General features: G+C 42.3%; 1 protein-coding gene across 6 annotated transcripts in view; it reads right to left on the bottom strand.

Annotated features, from left to right (window-relative positions):
- The window catches only part of ccny (cyclin Y), a 52,247-nt gene that overhangs the window by 27,956 nt on the left and 1,968 nt on the right, over nt 1–22,323 (bottom strand). The window contains exons 2-8 of one of the 6 annotated variants that reach the window (XM_027274115.1): nt 4,635–4,709; nt 3,302–3,316; nt 1,645–1,679; nt 1,461–1,484; nt 941–1,041; nt 783–818; nt 9–66 (exon numbers count right to left, since the gene is read on the bottom strand). In XM_027274115.1, coding sequence (XP_027129916.1) covers nt 9–66; nt 783–818; nt 941–1,041; nt 1,461–1,484; nt 1,645–1,679; nt 3,302–3,316; nt 4,635–4,709 — 344 coding nt within the window. Of the gene's footprint in view, nt 1–8; nt 67–782; nt 819–940; nt 1,042–1,460; nt 1,485–1,644; nt 1,680–3,301; nt 3,323–4,634; nt 4,710–22,323 lie in introns of all 6 variants that reach the window. The other 5 variants (XM_027274114.1, XM_027274116.1, XM_027274118.1 and 2 more) reach the window with 5 other exon arrangements.

Consider the following 22,323-nt stretch of genomic DNA (forward strand, 5'->3'; position numbering starts at 1 on the left):
GTCCTTACCGAGAGCGGATGCAGCTTCTCATCGAAAATGTCTAATAACATTCTTCCGTCGGCATCTCTGGAATGACAAACAGACAGGAGGAACATCAGATTATGATAAATAAAAAGCACACGGCATGAGATAATGTGTAGGCATCTATCTGCACTTCAAACAGCGGCTCTACATGAAATTCCTACCAATTATAGATGCACAAACATTTTTGTACCCTCGTCCTAAACCTCTTTTGCTTTTTTCTGTCAGCTCTGTCTTGTGTTAAGTTAAATCCACGTCAATACAACTCTTTTAACTGCATGAACGTGTTCTAAATGTCCTGTTTCAACTTGATGTACACACAGTCAAACCAGTCTTTTTCCTTAACGTGGAAGTAAGCAGTCTATCTGTGCATGACTTGTTCGACAGGTTTGGATCACTTGTGAGTTCCATTCATACATAAGTAAGTACAAGAAATTCTCTGAAATCACTTGTATGTGCCACTTAAGAATAAATCTGCTCGTATCAGTGGTTCCTGCATGAAGATGGTGTCTTTAAACACCTCGATGAGACATTTCTTTGCACAATGATGGCCAGTTCACTCCGGCTTCGTGTGGAGTCAGCAATCAGACAGAATGTCACAGAAACTACAGAGCCTGACATTTCAGCAGAAGCCTTAGGGCCCAAAAGTGCAGACTTTTTCTTCTGACATTGTTTAACTTTGTCTGCTATGCTCTGACTTTGATATTTGATGCAGGACTGTAAGAATTTAGGACGAGATGAGGGAGAAATATTTATCATACCTGTTCTTTATGTGGTAGTATATTGCGAGGGCTACGCTGTAAGGACAACAAAGGACATGAAAGATCATTTCAAACTGAAATCCGCATAAGAGGATAAAACATCTCCCATCAATGTGAGATTAAATATGACATAATGAGATAGACAGCTGTGTAGTTACCATTTGATGGTGTATTTGAGGTTGGGCTGGCTGACAGTGCTGTCATCGAGGAATATGGTAGAACATGAGCTGTACTTCCGTCTCACTGGGCCTGGATGATGCTGAAGACACACACAAACAGACAGACACACAAATGTGTGCATGTCAATCTCTATTTCTGTCATACTCTGACCAGCCAAAAGGTCTGCTGACAGCCATGGAAAGTAGGGCACCTGTGAGCCCACTAACTAATTCCGTCTGTCCTGTCAGAGCCTGACACGGTTGCATGCAGGGATGGTATCAATGGTGGAGTTCATCTTTACAGAAGATCCAAACTTCCACTTAGTGACCAACTTTGTTTAGTTGGCTTGTCTTGTTCTGAACCAGAGCTTTATCTTGTTAAATGGGGTTTTTCACAGAATTATCACTAAAAATCGGCCAATTCAAAAGGAGTGAGGGACAAAGATGAACTGCACCATAATGTGATTCAATCTACTACTACTACTGCTACATCTAAATAATGACATTTTGAGGATGTTACCTTGTTCTCCGAAATGTGTGTAAACTTGCAAAAAAAAATAAAGACATCAAAAATCACCTTTAGCACAATTCTAACATTAAAAATTGTTATCACTCTTCCAAATTACTGACAGATTAACAAAATGATCAGATCATCGATGAATGCCCCCTCTCATGTCAAAGTCAGCATTATGTGTCTTACTTACATGGTTGATGTAAAGGCTCTTCCGTTTTTCTCGAACTGCAAAAGAAGACGAGGACAGGTGTCAGAGCCGTCAGGCAGACACACTCACCTGAAGCTCAGCATGAGTGCAGTACACGACCCTCACAGACAGGGAGCAGCATTTATCCAGGGTTTAAAATTGACCTATTGTGGTAGAATTTGAGCTTTTTCTCTTTATTATTCCACACTATATTTAACACTTTATTTTTTATTTTTTTGCATTTTGTGATATTTCAAAGCCTGTGAATGGCTTTTCTCTCCTCATACGTTGAAAATTGTGTTTTTATTGTGTGGGAATGATTGTGAGCTAATGACTTAATCCATTCATCATTTTGGCCCACATGAGTCCAGATTAAATCAAGCGTAGTGACTGTGTTATTTCAGAGGACAGTGTCGTTTGAGCCCGTCTGTTTTCATTTCTTTCTCTTCGTTCAGATCTGCTCATTCGCAGTGCTACTGTAATTCTGCTTAATGGACGTGATAATTTGTTAGTTTTATAGAGCTCGCTTCACTGAGTGCATGGCATAAAACACACACACGCACACACACACACACACAGCTGTGTGTCAGCAACATGTCTGTGTGTGCATTCATGTGGGTCTTTATGTGTGTGTGTTCACTCTCATGTAGGAGAACACACAAGGGGGGGAAAGATCGCTGGCAAAGCAAACTGGAGCAGATGCGGAGTGCAGCATCTCACATACACACACACACACACACACACACACACACACACACACAGTGACTTAGTGTGAGCTGTCTGGCGCCTCTTATCCTTGCACTGTCTATATTTCACCTTTCACACACACACATGCGCACACACAAAGGTTTCCTATCCTGACCACAGTGACTTTTGTCTGATTAATGACATCAGAAGAAGAAAAAAACACTTTTTTCCCCTACACATCCACACTGACACATTAAATATTATTTTAAACAATGACATGGTTGCATCCTAACTTTCATTTCTCCTCTCTCCTCTAGAAAAGATTATTTGAGGAAAATGGCTTGATATGTGTCATTTCAGCAATCAAAACAGTTTTTAAGATGAACACAGCCCTATTCATGCTGGAACCTGGAAGTCCACTATGGGTCGCCAAAGCTTCATACGGGGCTTGACAACTTGAGCTCTCTCTCAACTTGAACTGTTTTTAAACAAACAGTTCTATATCTCTGTGTTTCATTCATTTCTATGAAGATAAAGCTAAATTAAATTGTTATTTTAAAGTTCAGGACGTTATTTAAGATATAAGCTTTAACTCCGCTAACCAGTCTCACCAAATATGATCTGAAATATCCATAAAACTTGTCACTCAGTCAGTGTTCATCAGTTAACCCCATGATGGAAAAGGGAAACCACTGCTATAGACCCACATGCATGTGGGCGCAGATACACACACACACAGTCACACACACACACACACACAGTCACACACACACACACACACACAGTCACACACGCACACACACACGCATAGAATGATATCAGCAGCTTAGCAGTGACGGCACGCCACCTGCTCACAGAAGACGATACAGATCGAGAACACGATACGATAAAGCTTGAGACTACATGAAAGCTCAGAACCCAAACACACCTACTGCCACCACACACACACACACACACACACACACATGCTTACCTCTCTTGTTGGGCACTGCAACTGAAAAAACACAAAGGCCAAGTTGTCTCCATGTTTGTTTATGATACAGATACATAACGGACTATGGCTGAATCACTGCCCACTGGGTGGTGCCTTGTACTGATATTTATATAGAGTATTTAAAGGAAACAGGCCAGCAGACACTCACACAAGAGCCTGATAATGCTAATAAAGATTCAGATCAATAGATTAAGCTCTTCAGCTGAACCGGCTTTTCTCCATGTGTGCAAATGGAATATTAAGCCTCTTATCATCAAAGTAAAGAGATTATGACTGAACTGAAAAGTAAACCAACTTCATCACGTTTCAGTTGATTAAAATGCATTACTGTCACTCTGGAGGCTCCAGATTGCTACAGGCTGCCTGAAAGAGATGATCAAAACACCACAGTGTGTCCTAAAATGTCTGACACAAAGGCAGCTGCTTTTTACTTTATGTTGGATACAAGTAGACATTTTGTATATGAAATCCCTTGCATCAATGAAACAGCTTGCTTCCCCACAAAGCAGGCACCATATGCCACAGTCTGACCTGTGTGAGTTTGAAACAAACATACGTTAGAAATGAGCTTTGCTGGCCGCTTAATGTGCAATCTGCCACGTATGGCAACGCTGCTCTTTGAATGACTTCTCTCAGCAGGTGCCACACTTTTGAGGATCAATGGTGATTGATAAAAAACATACAGTCAACATGATGCTAAGGCACACACACTATTTGAGGGCCTTAAAAGAAAGTGAAGGTTGCTGGGACTGAGGGCGATGGAGGGGAGAGGTGATGTTAAGTAGAGTACCTGATCAGTATTTATGACTTACACTGAGACTTTGCAACAGACTGGTGCTTGTTGCATGATTTTATCAAGGTACTATTTTATTCACGGCGCTGAGCCTGAAGACTGAAGTCTACAGATGGAATGCAGATTCTGGCCCTACAGCCACCAGAGGGTTAAGAAACTCTACTGTGGATGGCACAGTCTACGCCCAAATCACATTTAAATCACATTTTTATGTGAGGTCCTCGGCTCAAAACCATCACAATAACAAAGAAATGACTCCACCTTGCCTCACGCTCCATTGACCTTATGTAAGCAGGTCCTGTGTGTGCCTGATACAATCATGTCCCCAGACTTTTCTAACACGGCTCTTGCAGACACTTTGCAAGTTTTCAACGTGCTCACCAACAGTCCCTAATATGGTAGTTTGGTCCCGCTTTACTGTGGACTATTACCACTTCTGCCACCTTAGATCTTGTCCTGAAACAAACCTGATTATAATGCTGTCATTCATCTGCATGACAAGGAGAGAGTAATGCTCACCGTCAGTCTGTGACTTGCTGAGGAAGATGGTGCTGGCCCGAGGATGATCTGAGGGATTGTACTCCATGGGCAGATCTGAAAAAGGACGGATTCAAAACATTAGTCTTACAGGCGGCAGAAAAGAAACTGAAAAATAGCTGTGTACAGGTTGTCCAGTACAAAGCCAGATAGCTGAACTTAAGCTTTCTTTGACAAAATGTTTTCCAGATTATGCAATCATGAGTTCAGTTAGTGTAGGAACAGTAAGCACACACATGAGCACATGTGCTGTGATGTTTAACTAGAATAACTAAAGCACCCTGTGGACAGAAAGCTTTCATTTTGAGGTTGAGTATGTGGGATTGGCTTTAGGGGTTAACCACCTCTCTTGTAATGGACTGAAACTGAATGGAAAAACAATCTGCGTCTCGGCCGTTTGCCGCTCCAGCGCTGTGTAAACGGCCGTTTGTAAATCGACATGCTAAGCAAACACAGCAGAAAGGTATGGATTTGTTTTAGATCATTGTCTATATGTACACACACATACAAGCTGGGATCAACCCCACTGAGCGGAGTAGCTGGCAATAGGAAAGGCAATAAATCACCAGAAAACGATTCTTTGAGCGTTCGATGAGCTGATGAACTCTGACAGCAGGTTTGTACAACATTTATCATCTGAGTGTGACTGCTGCAGGTGCAGCTATCTGCCACCAGGTGCTGGAGGAAGTTCACAGGACATGACTGATTTCCTAATAACTGAATTCATCATGAAACACTGATGTAAGATGGACTTTAAAACCTAGACATCCACATCCACTCCCTCTATGATGAAGCATAATAATAAAATAAACTTTAAAATAAATAAACTTTCATTCAATATAAACCCATTACAGATTAAAGTGACTGAATGAGGACGTTCACATTTTAATTCTTGTCAAATTTTTACATTCGCATTATCAGATTGTTCAGATTTTAGAGAACCTGTCCCAGTTATATTGATTTGACTTATCTGACTGTGGTTTACATTCTGATATTGTGAATTAAAAATATGTCACATGTTCTGATGGCTAAAGATAGCGTGACTGCTTCGGGATAACTGGTGTTTTAACAAAGTGTTTAAGTGTTGTGTCAAACCACAAGCAGCTACAGACACCGTTGCCTAGCAGATGTCTCCGTGTAAAACCACTGAATATATCTGAATCAATTTTATGTCCCAGTTCTAAACCCCACAGGCAGAGTAACACGAGTTTTTACTGTTATATTATAAACAAGACATTTATAAATAAGATTGGATCTGCTTGATCCTTGCACTGTGTTCTAAGCCTGCAGCCCATGTGTTCACGGTGTTGGCTGGAGAAACAGAGCAGCGCTGTTGTTTGAACAATGAATTGGTATTATGGCTCCAAGGTCACTTAAAAATTTTATGGTGGCCTGGTGAATTGATTTAATATCCTCAACAACCTTAGCTGAGACATTTGTTGACACAAGGCTATGATTATTATCACACTCCAGTCTGCGTTAATCATGAACTAAAACTGAACTGAAACACACACAAAGAATTGTGGGGTGGTGACCCTATTAGCAGCTTCCTGGTTTCTTGGATGATGTCAGTGAAACAGGAAGGGTCAGAGAGGACCAACACCCAGATGGACTAATAGAGAGAAGGAGAAACAGATGCCAAGAGACAGAAGAATGAGTGACGGGCCGATAATGAGGGAGAAGAGGGGCCAAAAGAAAAAGAGAGGGGGAAATGAAGTGATGAAAGTGACAGGTCTGAAAAATGATTGACAGGGAGAGGGTTAGTGAGAAGAGATGGGAAAAGACAGGAATGATAAAAGATGGGAGAAGGGAGAGGGGAGGACATGAGAAAGGAAAAAAACGAGAGGAGAGGAGAAATTGAGGGGAGTGAGAGGAGAGGAAGTGAAGAAGAAAAGGTTTGCAACTATCGTCTGTATTACACCTTGTGGAAATGGCTGATGTACAAGTTTAAATTAAAAACACGCCATGTAAGGACACACACTGCAGGTTAAACATGTGAACCACTGCTATTGTGTCCAAACTCTTTTGAACCAATGTCTTTTTGTGTTCGAGAGCCACTTGAAGAGCCTCAAAGGACATTAACACACACACACACACACACACACTGCCGTGATGTAGGAGGAAGTGACACACGGTGCTGAATAAAAGATGGGTGTGTGGGAAGAAGCAAAGAGCAGTGAAGGAGAACTGAAGGTGGATTAATGATGCTGCACACTCTGCTCAAGTGTTGGTGACGTATGCGGTGCACACATGGTGCCCTCGCACGTACATCTGCAACACGGCAGTGACAAGTAACTGTTGAAAGCCGACGCTCGGTTCTGTGTGATAAAAAACTGTAAAGTAAAGCTGATATTAGGAGTTGTGTGTATCCCGGTGATGTCACGTTTTTAACACAGGAAGCTGACTGTTCACAGAGCGGGGAGTGTCCCCTCTTGGTGGCTGGAGTCAGTGACCTTTGCTGTAGTTCCACCCTCCCCAGATTTCTCCTTTTCTCTCCGACCTGAGGTAGACGAAAGCGCACAACTTCCTGCGTTTCAGGAAGCGGGGAGGAAATGAAGTAGGGGGTGGTGGTTACACATTGTTAGGAAGGTAAGCTGAACAAAGAGTGGAGGGAATAGCGTGGATGGATTTGATCCAGGCGTGTTTGAAACTGCTACAGAAACCCTGCACGAGCATGCCTTCAGGAGGACAGAGGACAAAACTAAAGGAGGACGGACATAACGGATCGCTCTTCTTACCATAGTTCTCTGATAAATGATACACTTCGGCCTGCTTCCACAATGCAAGCTAGGGGCCATTCAAAGTGGAGGAAATCCATCACCTGGGCTTTGTTCTGTCAGCGACAGCCGTGTAAGACTGCACAACTATACATTAATAAATGGAGGGTGGGGTCGGGCAATATGCCATGATACAATATGAATTTGTCAGCCGTCAGACATTTATATAACGGGAGCTTTCTTTTAATATCTCTGTGAGTTGTTGTGGGCAATGTTGTATCAGTGTGATGACGTGCTGTGATTTGTGTGTGGTTTACTGACAGACATCCCACTCTGGTCATTTTACCTATAAACAGTGTCACAGTTGATTTTACAGAGCATTTACTATATCACAATAGAGAATTACATAAAGCATGATGAAGGATTCTAGCCACTCCTCAAAGACAGGCGGCCTTCTTTATTTTCCATACCCATTTATTAAGACAAGCATCTATTTTGCAGTTTGATGCAGTGTTTTTGTCTCCGGGCAGTATTATTCATCATTTGTAAATGCTTTGATCAACTTTAGGCAAAACCAGCTGTCAGCTCAACTGTGAATTACATTTCATTTTGAATATGAAGAAAAACAGTGCATCCCTGCTCATTCTTCATGAGATTTTCAAAATTCATTCAAACACTTGCCTCCATTAAAGAAAGAGTTGATGAAATAAGATTAAAAAAAACATTAACCAGCTGCAACCACCTGCAGGGCAAGAGGAAGCGGATGCTTTTCATACCGCCAATAGTCACACTGTGAACAGGAATATCTGTTACTGTGGTTAGCGGTCAGCTGGCACTGTGCCTGCCCTCTGAGCCCGTCATGAGGGCGGCCTGGGGTTGCAACATCAGCCCAAAGAGGAAGGGCCTTCGCAGGTTTTCGACTGCCCTGCTCTTGGGCGCCAGCCTTGAGGGGGTTCCAGATGGCACAGCGCGGCACCGCCCCGGCTGTCAGCAGTGTGCTATCAAACAGTACACCCACAGGGTACAGATAAGAAGCACACATCACATTTTGTAATGGGGTGTTTGAGGAAAGAGCACACGATGTAGCCATTGTGTGAAAATAGATATAGATGGTTGACGCTGGATGCTATTTTTGTCACTTCAGTTCAGACTGTTCTGTTGCTGTTTGAAATGAACGCTTATGGATTCAAATCACTGAAATGGTCTTGGGCTCAACCCTTTGTAGGGACATCTCTCTTGGCATAGAGGCTAAATGATACTGCTACGGATAGGGAGCGGCAAAATGTATTCTAGCCACCTAAAAGAAAAAAAATCAACATTAATCTCAGTGTGTGCTTTATTTAGAATATCTATTTTTACTTTGCTTTTAGACATTTCCAATGGGGGAACTGAAGCTGTTATCTCTACTCTTTTTAAAGCCGTGCAACCAAACAAAAGCAATATGTTATATAATATATGTTCATATTTAACTCCCTGAATTGTGGATTTATATTGACCAAAACCACTGTTGGTAATTGTTGGAACAATGGAAAAACTAACCGGTGAGTTTTATTTTGTTTCTGTTGCGTCTGAATGAAGTGTGTTTAATGGGAATCCAGCAAAGTTTGGTAAAAGAGAGACACTTGGATTCAGAAGGTGTATGGTTGTATTTTTCTGTTTAACAAGAAAAAAAACAGGTGTATGAATATTTCATTTCTTGACAGTTTATGAGTTTCACACACTACACCCAACAAAGACAGTTCCTTTCAGCTCTGGCTGGCTTTGAGGCAGTTTGAGTGAAAGCAGAACGATTGTTTTTTTTGTGGAACAACTGATTCAATTCAACCACAATATCAGGAAAGCTTACAAAAACTTAAATAACAATATTTTGAAGCTAGACTTTTCTTTTTAGCTGCTTACTTTAATTTAAGTAAGACTGTTTGGGGTTTGCAGATGCTTTAAGGTGTCGGTGTAATCTAAGGTTCATGAAATGAATGGGGCAAAGCCAGCAGCTCACCTTAAACCTCATCCATCTGCTTTCTGCTGTAAAACAGCCTCTAGTGCAGTCAGAGTGCAGTTTGGAGCAGTGAAGCAAAGCAGTTTTTTTATCTGACACTTATCACAGCGCAAACTCTGAGCCAGCTGCATCACATGCTACTGTGAATTGGCCCTGATAGCACTGCTGTGTAAGAGTGTTTGTGTGTGTGTGTGTGTGTGTGTGTGTGTGTCTTGTAACGGGAGAAAGAAAGAAATGTGAGAGATCAAAAAAAAGTGAAGACACAGCTGTTAACATGCTCAGTGGGCATTGTTAGTGAATAAAGTATAGGCTGTGAATGTGCGACAGAGGGCAGATCTTGACAGTTAAGTGGCTCTCACCTTGGATAACAAAACACTTTACTTTAGCACAGAGGAGGTTTGGGCTCAAGGTATTATGAGCTCGGCTGGGGCATTAACCCTGTGCCTCAGTGAAAGTGTGTTATCTGTGTTACGGTATTTACCACCGTATAGCACGCTGTGTTTTCATTTGAGCAGTGTGTGATAAGAAAGAGCGAGTTAAAGCTGCACTTACTTAAAGGTTTTTAAGTAGAGAAACGCAATAATTATAGCCCATCTGCTCTGCTCACTCAGTCCTAACAATAGATTCAAAATACTTATTTTCTGAATTCAACTTTCTAAAACCCAAAAGAGAGGCAGGGAAAAAGTTGTTAGAGAGACTAATCGAAGAGGAAACCAAGTGAATGAACTACTGCTTAATGACTCACTCTGCTTTTAGCTTTCTCTGCACACACAGAGATGAACACACACGCACAGAACAATGTAACATGCCTCCCAGCAGCATCATCGCAGCTCTTTTTTAACATCTTAAACCACCCCTGAGCGCGCATCATTGATCGCCGACATCTGCCAAACTCAGATCCGCAGCAATGCGGACTCATCATCAGAGGGGAAAAGAGCTGAGCTTTTATCAAAGAGAAGCCAACAGGGACATGAAGACGGAGGGGAATGAGTCGGAAATTTCACTTGAAATAGCAGAAAACATATTCCTACTCGATGACTTCAGCAGAACTCGGTCATGAGTTCTGTGTGTGTTAATAAACCTCATGGAAACAAAATGTTATGACTTCTGCACTGATGGGTTTTTTTTCTTTATCACTTCAAAATGTCTTAAGATGAGGCATATAGAAGTGTAGAAGATTACAATAACTGAAAGCCGGCAATATTATGTCAAAGCCACAGCTGCCTGACAACAAGTGTAGGAAGCGTTGCTGCTGTGCCACTTGAGTTGAGTTGCTTGGTGAAAAATAAATTGCTGGGAAGAAACAGGCTTTTTTTATTTCACTGGATTTCCACATTTCTGTAAAAATGTCAAAGAAGACTGACTGACGGTCAAAAGAACATGACTGAGCAGAACAAAAATACCACAGACTGGACAAAAAGAGAGAAGAGGACCAAGTCAAGTTGTGAAAAAGTGTGCTTCTACTTTCACATTTGGTCATTTCATTCATGGGAAATCAGGCCTTTACTGATTTCTTAATTATGGCTAGAATACCCTTCTCTACTTGTCCAGGGTGCCTTGATTGGCTCTAAAAGTCCAGGATCTAATCTAATCTAATCCGGTCTCACACTAGTCTTTACCAAATTTCACAGCAACCCATCCAATAGTTGTTGAGATATTTCAGTCAGGGCCATCTGGTGACTGACAATGACATCCATACATATGACTAAAAAGCACCTTACCTTAGCAGGATGTTTGTCGCAGAATAACTTGGAAACCACCAAAGCAAATTACATTACAGTGAAACCCAAGTACACATTAAAATGAATTAGAAATCTCTAATGGCATGTGTACAAAAAAAAAGATCATCAGAATTTATAAAAAAGAAAGCAACAGTTGTTGCAACAGACACTACTGCTCCCTACATACATGCACACACACATCAGCGAGAGGTCAAAGTTTCATGTATTTGTTTCAAAACACACTCCACGTCTCCCATCTGTCTGCACAGCCACGTCCTGTTCTGAGAGGGGGAAGACATCCTGCACTCACACGAGGAACTACAACCAAGCCCGGCCTCACAGCTCTGTGTTGGGAGGACTACATTAGAGCATCCAGCCAGGCCAAAATTCCTCCAATCCATCACAATGATTTGTTACAGTGACATTCTCTGGCAGTGTACCTGGCCGTGTATACTGATGTGTCGGATGTGGATCGTGCTGTTGATTACTGTTACACTTGACAGATGGCTGTAATTAGGTGAAGCTGAAATGGAACAGCCCAGGGCAGGGAAGAAGAGTTAAGAGGAGGGAAACGTTTCCCAAAGAAAGAAAAAAAAAACATCCAGAAACGCCGCAGACAGAGCACATGCAACAAAGTACAAGTCATGGTACACCTCACAATTCAAGCTGGACTGAGGGGGATACAGGAGATGGTGGTGAATTATGTTGCAAGGACAGACAGGTGGAGATAAAAAAAAAGATGTTGCAAAGGCAAGGAGAGAGTGGCTGCACTCCAATTGTTATCGACATTTTATTTAGCGAGGCTGGTAGCTCAGATTTTTTCCAGGCACTTAAGTCTTACGGTCTAGTTTAATGTAATGGCATCGCAACATCAGCTGTTATACTTCCATCTGTTCCTTGAGGTATAAAAACCGAAGAATCCTTGGTGACACTGAGCCTTACAGTTGCCTAACTTAGACGTGTATTAGAGTCTGGTGGTTTACAGAAAAAGAAGTGGCGAGGTAGCATCCGAACTGCAGAGGTGAAAAGGACAGCGCGGTGTTGGAGAAACTGCTAACGAGCTCTCTCTGTAAATGACAGAGCAGAAACATTACAGCACTCTCACAGAGATGCATAATCACGAAGGTGCAAATCACATGTGGCTCTGATAAAATATGACTTTCTCGCAGCTGTATGTCAGCTGATGAGACACGCGACTTCGGATTAGTTCTTTGAAAAAACTGTTTTGTCTATAAAAGGCATAAAGAAGTGAATGTGGTATGATTTCCCGCAGATGAAGTGACGTCTTACTTACTGACCAGCAAACCAAAATCCAAAAATGTTCAGTTTACTATATGAAAGATGTTGTAGAAGCCAGACGCAGCAAATGTTTGACATGTTTGCTTTTAAATGGCTAAAAAGGATGATCAAAATAATCACTGATTCATTTTCTGCCAAACTAACTAATCGGTTAATCGTCGCAGCTCTGGCTGACTAAAACATGTCGTTTATATTTGTGGGGATAAATTCTCACTTAAACACCCTGTAAAGTAGAAGATCTGGAATGTGCGTGTGTGTGTGTGTGTGTGTGAGTGTGTGTGTGTGAGTGTGTGTGTGTGAGAGAGAGAGAGAGAGAGAGTAAGCGTGAGACATAGAGGTGTAGAGGATGTTAGGGGTCGAACAGTCCATGTGCAGGAGAGGACTCATTTACTCTGCACCCAGCTGAGCACCACAAACCCACCCTCCCACTTTCTCTCCCCTCCCATCCCTGCATCCTCTGCTCGCTGTAACTAGGCAACGCTGGCTTGAAAGGCAGGCCCATCAAAGGCAAAGACAGACAGCCCGGGCTCGCTGTCTTTTTCTTCCTTTCTTTTCGCTCTATCTCTCCCTCTCTATCTTTCCCTGCCTCTCCCACCTGCTTGTACACTACACTGTACTAATCGCCGCCGAGTCTTATTGTGCTTGATGATGATGCGGCGGAGTGCTTGTACGGAATCCATCGCGTTGCCTTCTTACACTACATGCACACATTCACACAATGCCGTGCGAGCAGCGACAAGAAGACATTCTTTTTTCTTATTTTACACATTTTTTTTTAGATTGAAGGGAAGTCATTTTGACTATGAGTGACTAGCAAAGCGTGCCATCATGATATATACCACACACGTCAGTATAAACAGTGAGAGAGGTCAGTTTAACTTCCAGATAAATTCCAGTGAAAGAGCTCAGCTGCACTGCTCTGGGGTCAGGGACTGAGTTGAGCAGCGATAACAACAGTACAGAAAAAAAAATGAGATGAAGATGAAGAATAACAAGCCGTCCAATTTGTTGAGGAATGTCGCAGCTTTAAAACATCGAATGTTTCTTTATTATCAGCTAAATACATGTGCACCTTCTCTCAAGACACACGCGGACACAAAGCAGAGGTGCGACTGTGGTGAAGTACATACACACTGTGTGACAGCAATTATGGTACAAAAGGGGCAGCTGGATGGACAGGCACTATGTCTGATGACACCTGGGAAAGAGACGGCCAATTAGGGGGATCACTACTGCAGAGGGTTAAAAATAAAGACATGAGAAATGTGTATGATTGCTCTAAAAGAAACTTTTTCTGGAGAGGAATCGCTTATATTCATACTCCATTCCTAAATTAGAGGAAACGTGAACGTAACAAAGATGCATGCCGTGTGACGTTTAAAAGGGCAATACAATCTCCAGAGTTCCTCTCCTGCCATTGACCATCTGTCCCTGCAGAACATGATCCATGCACCATTATGAGGGATGAACATCAGTTGTGTATACGTCGAGGAGAACGGTCTCGAAGCATCGCTGTGGCTGCTGGCAGCTGACTGGACACATGCTGTTTGGGTTCTATGATACTGTCGGGTAACTGACATAAGCGTCCTTCATTTCCATGCGAGTGTTTCAATGGTGAGGAACGCATAACACATCCTACTCTAACTACTGTATGCTCAAAGTGTAGCTATTCTGAATCTAAGAAGTGTGGCTTTTGTTCGCGCGGATACACAAATATCTGTCCAAACAGATGAACAAATATTAGGAATGTGTTTACTGGACCAATGAAAGCTGTTCGGCTGTGATGCAATAGCTTGCCACCACCCTATGCTCCTCTCTCAGCTCCTTGTTTAATCCAAACCTCCCTCTCTCCCTCTCTCTCTCTCTCTCTCTCTTTCTCTCTCCCTCCCTCTCTCTCTCTCTTTCTCCCTCCCTCTCTCTCTCTCTGTCTCTCTCTCTCTCTCATCCGGTGTCAAGCTGTGGAAGGAGCCGAGGATGACAGGATGGCCATCTGTGCCAAGCTCTGTCATACTCTGTCTGTATTGACATTTCCATACAAACACATGCGCTCGCATTGCCCCATACAGACGTTAGCACCCGTACATAAATCAACATAAACACAAGCAAACACACCGGAATAACAATAGATTTGATCAGGGATGCACACACACACACACACACAAACACACACACACACACTGTAGATATTTGGGGAACTGACACAGGCTGGGAACATTTGCATAATGTGTGCTCGGATATGCTCCTACCAAAGACCAAAGACTCTGAAGTGAAGAAGCAGCTTAGAAAATGGATGGATGTATTCTTTTTCAAATAACATGACAGGAATGTGAACTAGAGGGATTAATGATAAGAATTTAAATCTGAATTCTCAAAGATCTATGGTCCACTGATGCTGTTCTGATCATTTCTAAGCTTCCGACTCCATGAAGGAGGCAGATTAAAGAACAATTGAACAGTAAACTCTTCAGGATTGAGTGCAGCATTATACTTTTACTGCTTAAAGTATGAAATTAACTCTTCTCTTGGGATGAAAATGAACAGATGGCACATTGGCTGCATCATTATCAGACTGAAGCACTGCAATGAACCATTAAGTCCAGTCAAGCTATCTTTTATTGACTGTATAGTTTGTCGGGCGTTGCTGGCAGACCAGATCACTTTCCAACAGCCAATCAGCGGCATGTGATTACCTCTTCACCTGCTCGCCAAACCACCACCAGCCACTCAAGGGCTCCCATCTGATGGCTGCATGCTCAGTTAGCTGGCCAAATCAGCCCCCTACTCCACTAGAATGAACACAGACGACATTGCTTCACTCACTACCTTTCCCCGCCACGAAAGAAAAGATCTACTCGAAATGAGCTTTTCTATAGAAGAGAGCGACAACAGTTCAAGTCACGTGACAGCCAACATGTCAATTTAAAGCACATGATGGTCGGAATATGATAACTCATGCAAGTATGGATTACAGCCATCAGATAGATACTAATATGTGAGATTAACGCAGCACTGGTTAAGCAATATTTCTAGGGACAAACTGTGTGCTCCTTTATCCACACACTGCAGCTTCTCCGGCCTCTCTGACAGCAGCTGCTGTAATGTCATGAGAATTGATGTCTGGATCGATGCAGTCCCATCAGTATGGCACTGTAGATCTGGAGTAAGTGCAGGTTGCTAGGTGTTAGGTTTAAATTCCTCATCTCATTTGGGATATCTTCAGACACACATTCTGAAGCGAGGCAGATCATACGCTGCCGCTATCTACCACGATTTTGCTCAAGCAGTTTCCAACATTGAGCCTGGACCAGACAGATAAATAATTAATGTGTCTTATTATGCAAATGGTTGGCTTTTGGTCAGAAACACAGCTCTGTAATATTTATGCAATGTGTGGAAGATGGATTTTAGCTCGGGTCAGAATAGAGTTTGAGGGAATAAATGTAAATCTCTCCTTTAAATCCTGTTTCGAAGAGCTCAGTGAGGTCAAACACAGTCACTGACACTGTAAACTTGATCTGCCTGAAGAATTTGGATGTCTCTGTCTTCTTCTGCTTAAAGCAAGACAAGCGGTCTCCCCTATGTGGCAGAACAAATTTGCCAGTAATGCAAGTGGCCCGCCGACAGCTGTGCCCAAATGATCTCTTGAGCTCCCGAACACCACGTCTAATTGCCATCGAGTCCCGTTCCCAAGCGTGCGAGCGGTTGAAAGCAACACTTCAGCAAGCAAACAGACAGACTGCGTTATGTAAGCTGATTTCTGATTATACCATTCAAGAGCACTGATGGGAATCTACTGACACTCAAACATGGGCATGCATTCACTTATTTTGTTCTTCCTGCTCATAAGCACACACTCTTGACAAGTTGGATTTGGGCAATACGCTCTGCATGATGAGGTGAGGACTTGGATCACGGAGGCTGCTGGCATTCCCACGCTTCACTGCACAGCTGTCTTACAATAGCCGGAGCTTACCGCTTTGACAGCACAAAGCCAAAACAAACAGGTCAAGCAATGTTCTTGGACAAATCATTTAGTTTTCTCTCTCGCTCTCTCTTTCTCAAACAGAATCAACCTGCTCTGACCATCAGAGGGGAGCCTAGATATACAGAGCAGCCATGAGGAGGGGAAACCCTCTTTTAAGCTCCCTTTGGTCTCAGGGCAGCATCAGGCTTGACTTCAAACACATCTATTAATAGCGCCGTGTGGACTACTTTAACAGGTCTTCTGCCCGTAAGACTTGACAAATGTTGACATTCCACATCCAGTGTTTCTATTAGCATCTATTAGCCCCCTGGGGTTTGTTTTATTCACCTTTACAACTCACGCCACACGTAAACTACATCATCTGTTATCCAAAATGCCAATGTTTTATCAATTTAAGAGTGACAAATGTTTAATAAAATGTATTTGTGGTAGGGTTTTTGGTAGTCTTAACCAATAGCTAAAGGTTGGTATAATACCTTGGAGCAAGAATAGATATTTCCTGAGTTGACTTGTGGGTGTGTGTGCTTACAGGCACCAGTCGCTATAGCACATCTCCACATAACTATCGGAGCCAGTTTCCTCCAACAACAACAGTTTTTAAAAGTCTTTTAGTTTTGGTGGTTTTGGAATATCAAGGTTTTCACACAGTGGTAGCTTTATTCTGTTTTTCTGCTTCTACAGATTTTTGAGCTGTGATTAAATGAACTCAAGATATAAACCGCAGCAACAACTATACGCCACTTTACCTCCTCTGTGCTCCCGACCAGAATCATCGATTTGAAATGATCTCACAGGATTTCATCTCACACACACTGTGTTAAAAAGAGTTATAGGTGTCACAACTCAATAGCATTGGGAAATGAATACATGTCTGTCGCACAGAGACACTTTCTCTTATTATGTTCCCCGATCAGTGATCCAGAGTCGGTCTCCCATCTCTTTGTCAGAAGTGACAGAAGACTGAATGTGAATTTTCTCGGGACAGCGGCACTACCGGTGAACACGGCAGCAGGTAATTTGTAGGCTGTTCCCAGGCGCAGGCCAGGATGAGATTGTCACAGGCAATTGCATTTTCATTAACGCGCTTTGTTTTTTAAATGGAATCTATTCCATCTGAAATGATTGGCTTCTGTGAGCAAAAATAAGAAGTAGTCAAGTAAGATGAATTGTTTTTATCACATCCAGTCTCTCACAACCACTTCTTCTACTTGCTATTAAATGACGATGTTTAGGTTGACAGCAGAGACCCTGCTTCTAGAATTGTCTGGATGTCCTGTCAGTTTTGAGACAGATATAGAAAACAACGAGCACAACATCGAAGCAAACAGACTATCACTGTGTTTGGTAGAATTTGTGTTCCAGCATGTTAGATGTACACGAATGAAGGCCTGGCTTGCCGTTTGTGTTCTGTCCACTATGCCCGGATAAATAATGTTTGATAAGACAACCCAATGAATATGGTGTAACTGTACTGACTGTAATTCAACTGCAGCGGGAGGACAAGAAATCCCAGCAGAAATCATTCTACTTCTAATGAAATGAAAATTGACTGTAATGATTCAGTGATCAAAACGGTTGCAGTTTCATTTTCTGTCCATCGACGAATTGCTCAATGCATTCCATGAGTTATGACTTGAGACTGTAGGTAAAAATGTTTCTCATTTCCCCACATGGTTTCAAGCAAACATTTGAGAGCATGAATGAAGAAGTGTTGTCAGGATGGGTGGAGAGGGCGACAGTGACAGTGATAGCCACAGCACGGGTGACTCTGTCTTATTTTGTCAAACTTCCCCTTTTAACACAGAATGAGAGGTCCACCCCCTCAAACACTTACTACAGCCTCTTTTATGATAGATTTGTCGCTGCATGATGACTGAATGTGTACAAAATTGGGGGTTTACAAAGAATCCATCTTTTTTCTACCTGTGAGAGACTGACACCAAAATGTGACGTTTGCTGCCCTGGTTTTAGACAACTCATCAAACTGTAGTCAGGGCTTTCTCTGCCTGGATGTGGATCTGAAGAGCTCTTGGCTGAGCTCACTACAAAGACTGCTTCTTATTTGCCACTCTTTTAAATTTAAAACCTGTGACAGGGGGACATGCCAACGTGCTGCCATCACTTCTGTCATTAGTTCTGTTCAGCCATATGTGCTGCTTAATGCTTTACATACCATTAGGCTGTATACAAATATCGCATGCTGGCTATTGCACCTTTTGGAGCAGAATATTCACGATGAACATGCCTACACCAGACAATGCCCTGAGTTTGATTGACTGGGCATTCTTAAGCAAAAATAATAACTGTGCCCTGTTCTTGCTTCTCAAACCCAACGATGTGCAGCATGTTCAGACCGCCCCTCCACCCGATAGACTTCATCCCAGACTGACAGACACACGCATACTAACTCGACCTGCAACAACTAACACCCACATTGTTTTCTCTTATTCCCTGACAAGTTTGTTTTAATTGTCCTGTGGCCATAGCTTTTGTCTTCCTTGTGTTATTTTGTCTTACAATAAAAAAAAGAAAAATTAAAAAAAGAAAGAAATCCAGGCACAATAAGGAGCATTTTCACTTCAGCAACAATCAAAACAAACTGGGATCATACGGCATACATCTAGGTCAACTCGTCTGGAATTCATAGTTAGGAGACTCCCCAGGCTCATCAACCAGGCATGAATAATCCATGTCCAGATTTCAATTAGCCTGTGAGCAAGACTCATCAATATATGTGTGTGTATGTGTGAGTATGTGTGTGAGTGTGTGAGTGTGTGTGCTCCAGAAATAACTAACTTCAACACTGATGAGACAGAGATGAATGTTGGGCCTGGAGCTATTGCTCATTTACAGATGTCTATGTTAAATAAAAACAGGGTGAGAGAATCCATCTGTTTCATCTTCCACCTCACTTTCCATTCTCTCTTATGTCAGAGATATCATAAGTGGCCTCGGTTTACCTTCCCTTAGACCTGCTGCGCTGCAGTACGACATTACAACGTTCTCTGATCAAATTAGGCTAAAAATAGCCCGGCCGTTGGTTTGGAGGGTCTGGAAATCTCAAAGAATGTTTTTCCAAGCGATGTAGTTATGTGGAGTGGCATGAGCTCCACGTAGATGGCAATGATCTATAATCTCTGAATATCTTGTCCTCCATATTCCTCCTCCTGTTCTTCTTCCACGGGAAATCTTCCTCATCACGGCAACAAATCTCAATTTTAGGAAGTCATTTGATTTTCCGTCCGCTCATTTTCCTCAGATGGAGCTCGGTAAAGAGCTGGTAGTGATACAGTCATTTGTTTTAAAAATGTGATGTGAGGTACGATAAAGCAAACAGCTGGAGAGGAGATATTATCTTCCTCTTTACATAGAGATATATTCAAGTACAGTGACACTTTCTACTTGATTTGAAAAAAAAAAAAGGTTCAGAAAAGATATTTCATGCAACACATTCTTATGTAACCTCCTATGCATTTTTCATATTAAATGCATTTAGACTGGAGAGCGCCTTGACTGTGGAATCTGCTCAGTGACCCCACATGAGCCACCAGTCAACCAGCACAGCCTGGAGAGCGGGAGTATTTCACGAGCCATTTCCTCCTGTTGGGAATCAATTACTTAACCAGTATATTGATAGCAACCATAAAACTTAACTACCCTTTACACCTGTATATCCATGCTAGTGGACATGTCTTTATCTCAGTCAAGGACAGGTGATGGGCTTGACCCTGAGAGACCTGTCCCATGGCATGGTCCTCTTATGTCCTAACATGCAGATTTATGTGCTGTGAAGCTATATGGCCTGACAGGCCGAACACAAATAGACATAAATAGCCTGCCAGAAGAAGCATGAATCTTCAGCATCTTTATCTCTGACTGGCGTATGAGTTATGATGGGAACACATGGGAACGCTATAAAGAGAGAGGGAGCGATCGCTGATACAGCTGATTGGTGAAAGGGGCTACTTGAAAGACCCTCTCGCACTGTGCGGGTTTTTGTTTGTGCAATCGCAAGAGTTGCACAAGAGAGTCATCACCGCTGTCAGCAGTTCTCGTGGCTGATTTTTTTTTCTTCTTTATTTGTGATCACATGCTCTACGTAGCCGGGGTCACACACACACAACACAAGCAGAGGCAGGCAAAGGAATCACACTGTTTGTAAAACTAAAGCAAACACAACACCAGAGCTTGGTTACTATCGCACTGCCCTCCTTCATGTGAGATGTTCAAGCGTGATAAAACCTACTGCAACTAAACTATTTCCTCAATCTTTCATAAGACAGATATCAAATCCATCTGCACCACATGCTCTCTACGTGCATTTCCATATTTACTTTTCACAAAGTCCTTAAGATTATACCAGCTCTTTACTAGAGCCAGGCTTGGGCATGTTGACCTACAGTATATGTGACTTCCCCATGTGTTCATTAGCTTGGATCAAGGAGGATAGGTTCTTCTGGCTGTGGAATGCCATTAGAGGTCCGGTGACAGCCACAGGTCAATACTTTAAAAAAACTTGTGTAAACAGCTCAGGACAACCAGTTCTTGCTCTTCCTTTTGTCATCCCTGGAGGCTCTGTTCCAAGTTTTGTGTTTGGATTTGTTGCTCATTTCGACCTCTTGTCCACTGTGCTCTGCTGGCAGTACATTCACTTGCAGTGACTATAGGGCCACACGGATATTTCAGCCAACATTAAACATTAAACATCAGCCAGTGAAAGTTGTTCATTCCCAGTATGGTTGAGGGGAAGATAAGGTTTTGCTCCAGGCATGACAATCTGTAAAACCTGTGACGATACCTGCCTCACCCTGGCAGTTTTCTGACATTTTATGGACCAAACAATTAATTGGGAAAATAATTAGAAGCTTAAAATCTAATGAAAATAATCAGTAGTTGCAGCCCTAACTCAAATAAGTCAATTTCAAGAGGTCAAGATGAGATATTTACTGCAGTGTCATGGTGGTCTCAGCACAATAATCTGGGATTTATCTGGCATAAAAATATAGAAATATTATTTCAACTACTCTAACTGTGAGTACATTCTGTATAGAAGCGACCAAAGTTTCTCCTTGCAGGACTACCTATCCGTATAAGAAATGCTGGTTAAGGTGGTTCAGACATCTGATTAGAATGCACGGCGGACACTTCCATGTGGAGGTATTCCAGGCACGTCCAGCTAAGACGACACCCCTGGGTAGACCAAGAACATGCTGGGAGGCATTACATATCCCATCTGGCCTGGGAATGCCTCGGGATCCCCCCTACTACCACAACCTTGGACCCAGAAAGCAGAGTATTGGTACAGAATATGTATTTCTTTGGGCTTTTTTTTTCAAACACCATACTCATCAAAGCACATTTTGCCCTGTTCCACACATGTACCATAAATTACAAAGAGCCTGAGGGTTCTATGATTACTCACAAAGCTCACAGCGAAAGAATACAGTGAGGTTGACTAGCCTTTCTTACAGTACATCATTTAGACTGAGCAAAATAGATTTAGTAAGAGACCTGCCATAACAGAGGAACTCATCACTCCAACAAACAGCATTAGTGCTGGTTCCTGCTAAGGTTTTTTTTTAATAACTGCACATTTTCTCAAGCATTGCTGGTAATTTCCTTACTGTGGTTGCATGCTGAGTTGGTTTCCTTCCCTCTCTCACCTAATTTCCTTACTAATGACTGGAGTGCCTATTTTTTGGTGTCAATAATACACAATTAGACACGCTTTAGACCTCATTAGACCCTGATGAAATCGGCTTCCTTCTCAGAACTATTGTGTGATAAAACTTGTTTGGGTAAATAACAAATCAAAGCATCTTGGCCATTAATATTGCTCATTTTGCAGGGGGCGCCCCCTCTAATGTCCCCTGGGAACGTTAGATCTAAAATGTCAATCAGAGTGTGACTGTGTGTGTGTGTTAATGAGCACTCAAACATGAGGCTGGTCAAA

The sequence above is a fragment of the Larimichthys crocea genome, chromosome XXIII, assembly GCF_000972845.2.
Source record: "Larimichthys crocea isolate SSNF chromosome XXIII, L_crocea_2.0, whole genome shotgun sequence".
In the NCBI taxonomy this organism is placed as follows: domain Eukaryota; kingdom Metazoa; phylum Chordata; class Actinopteri; family Sciaenidae; genus Larimichthys; species Larimichthys crocea.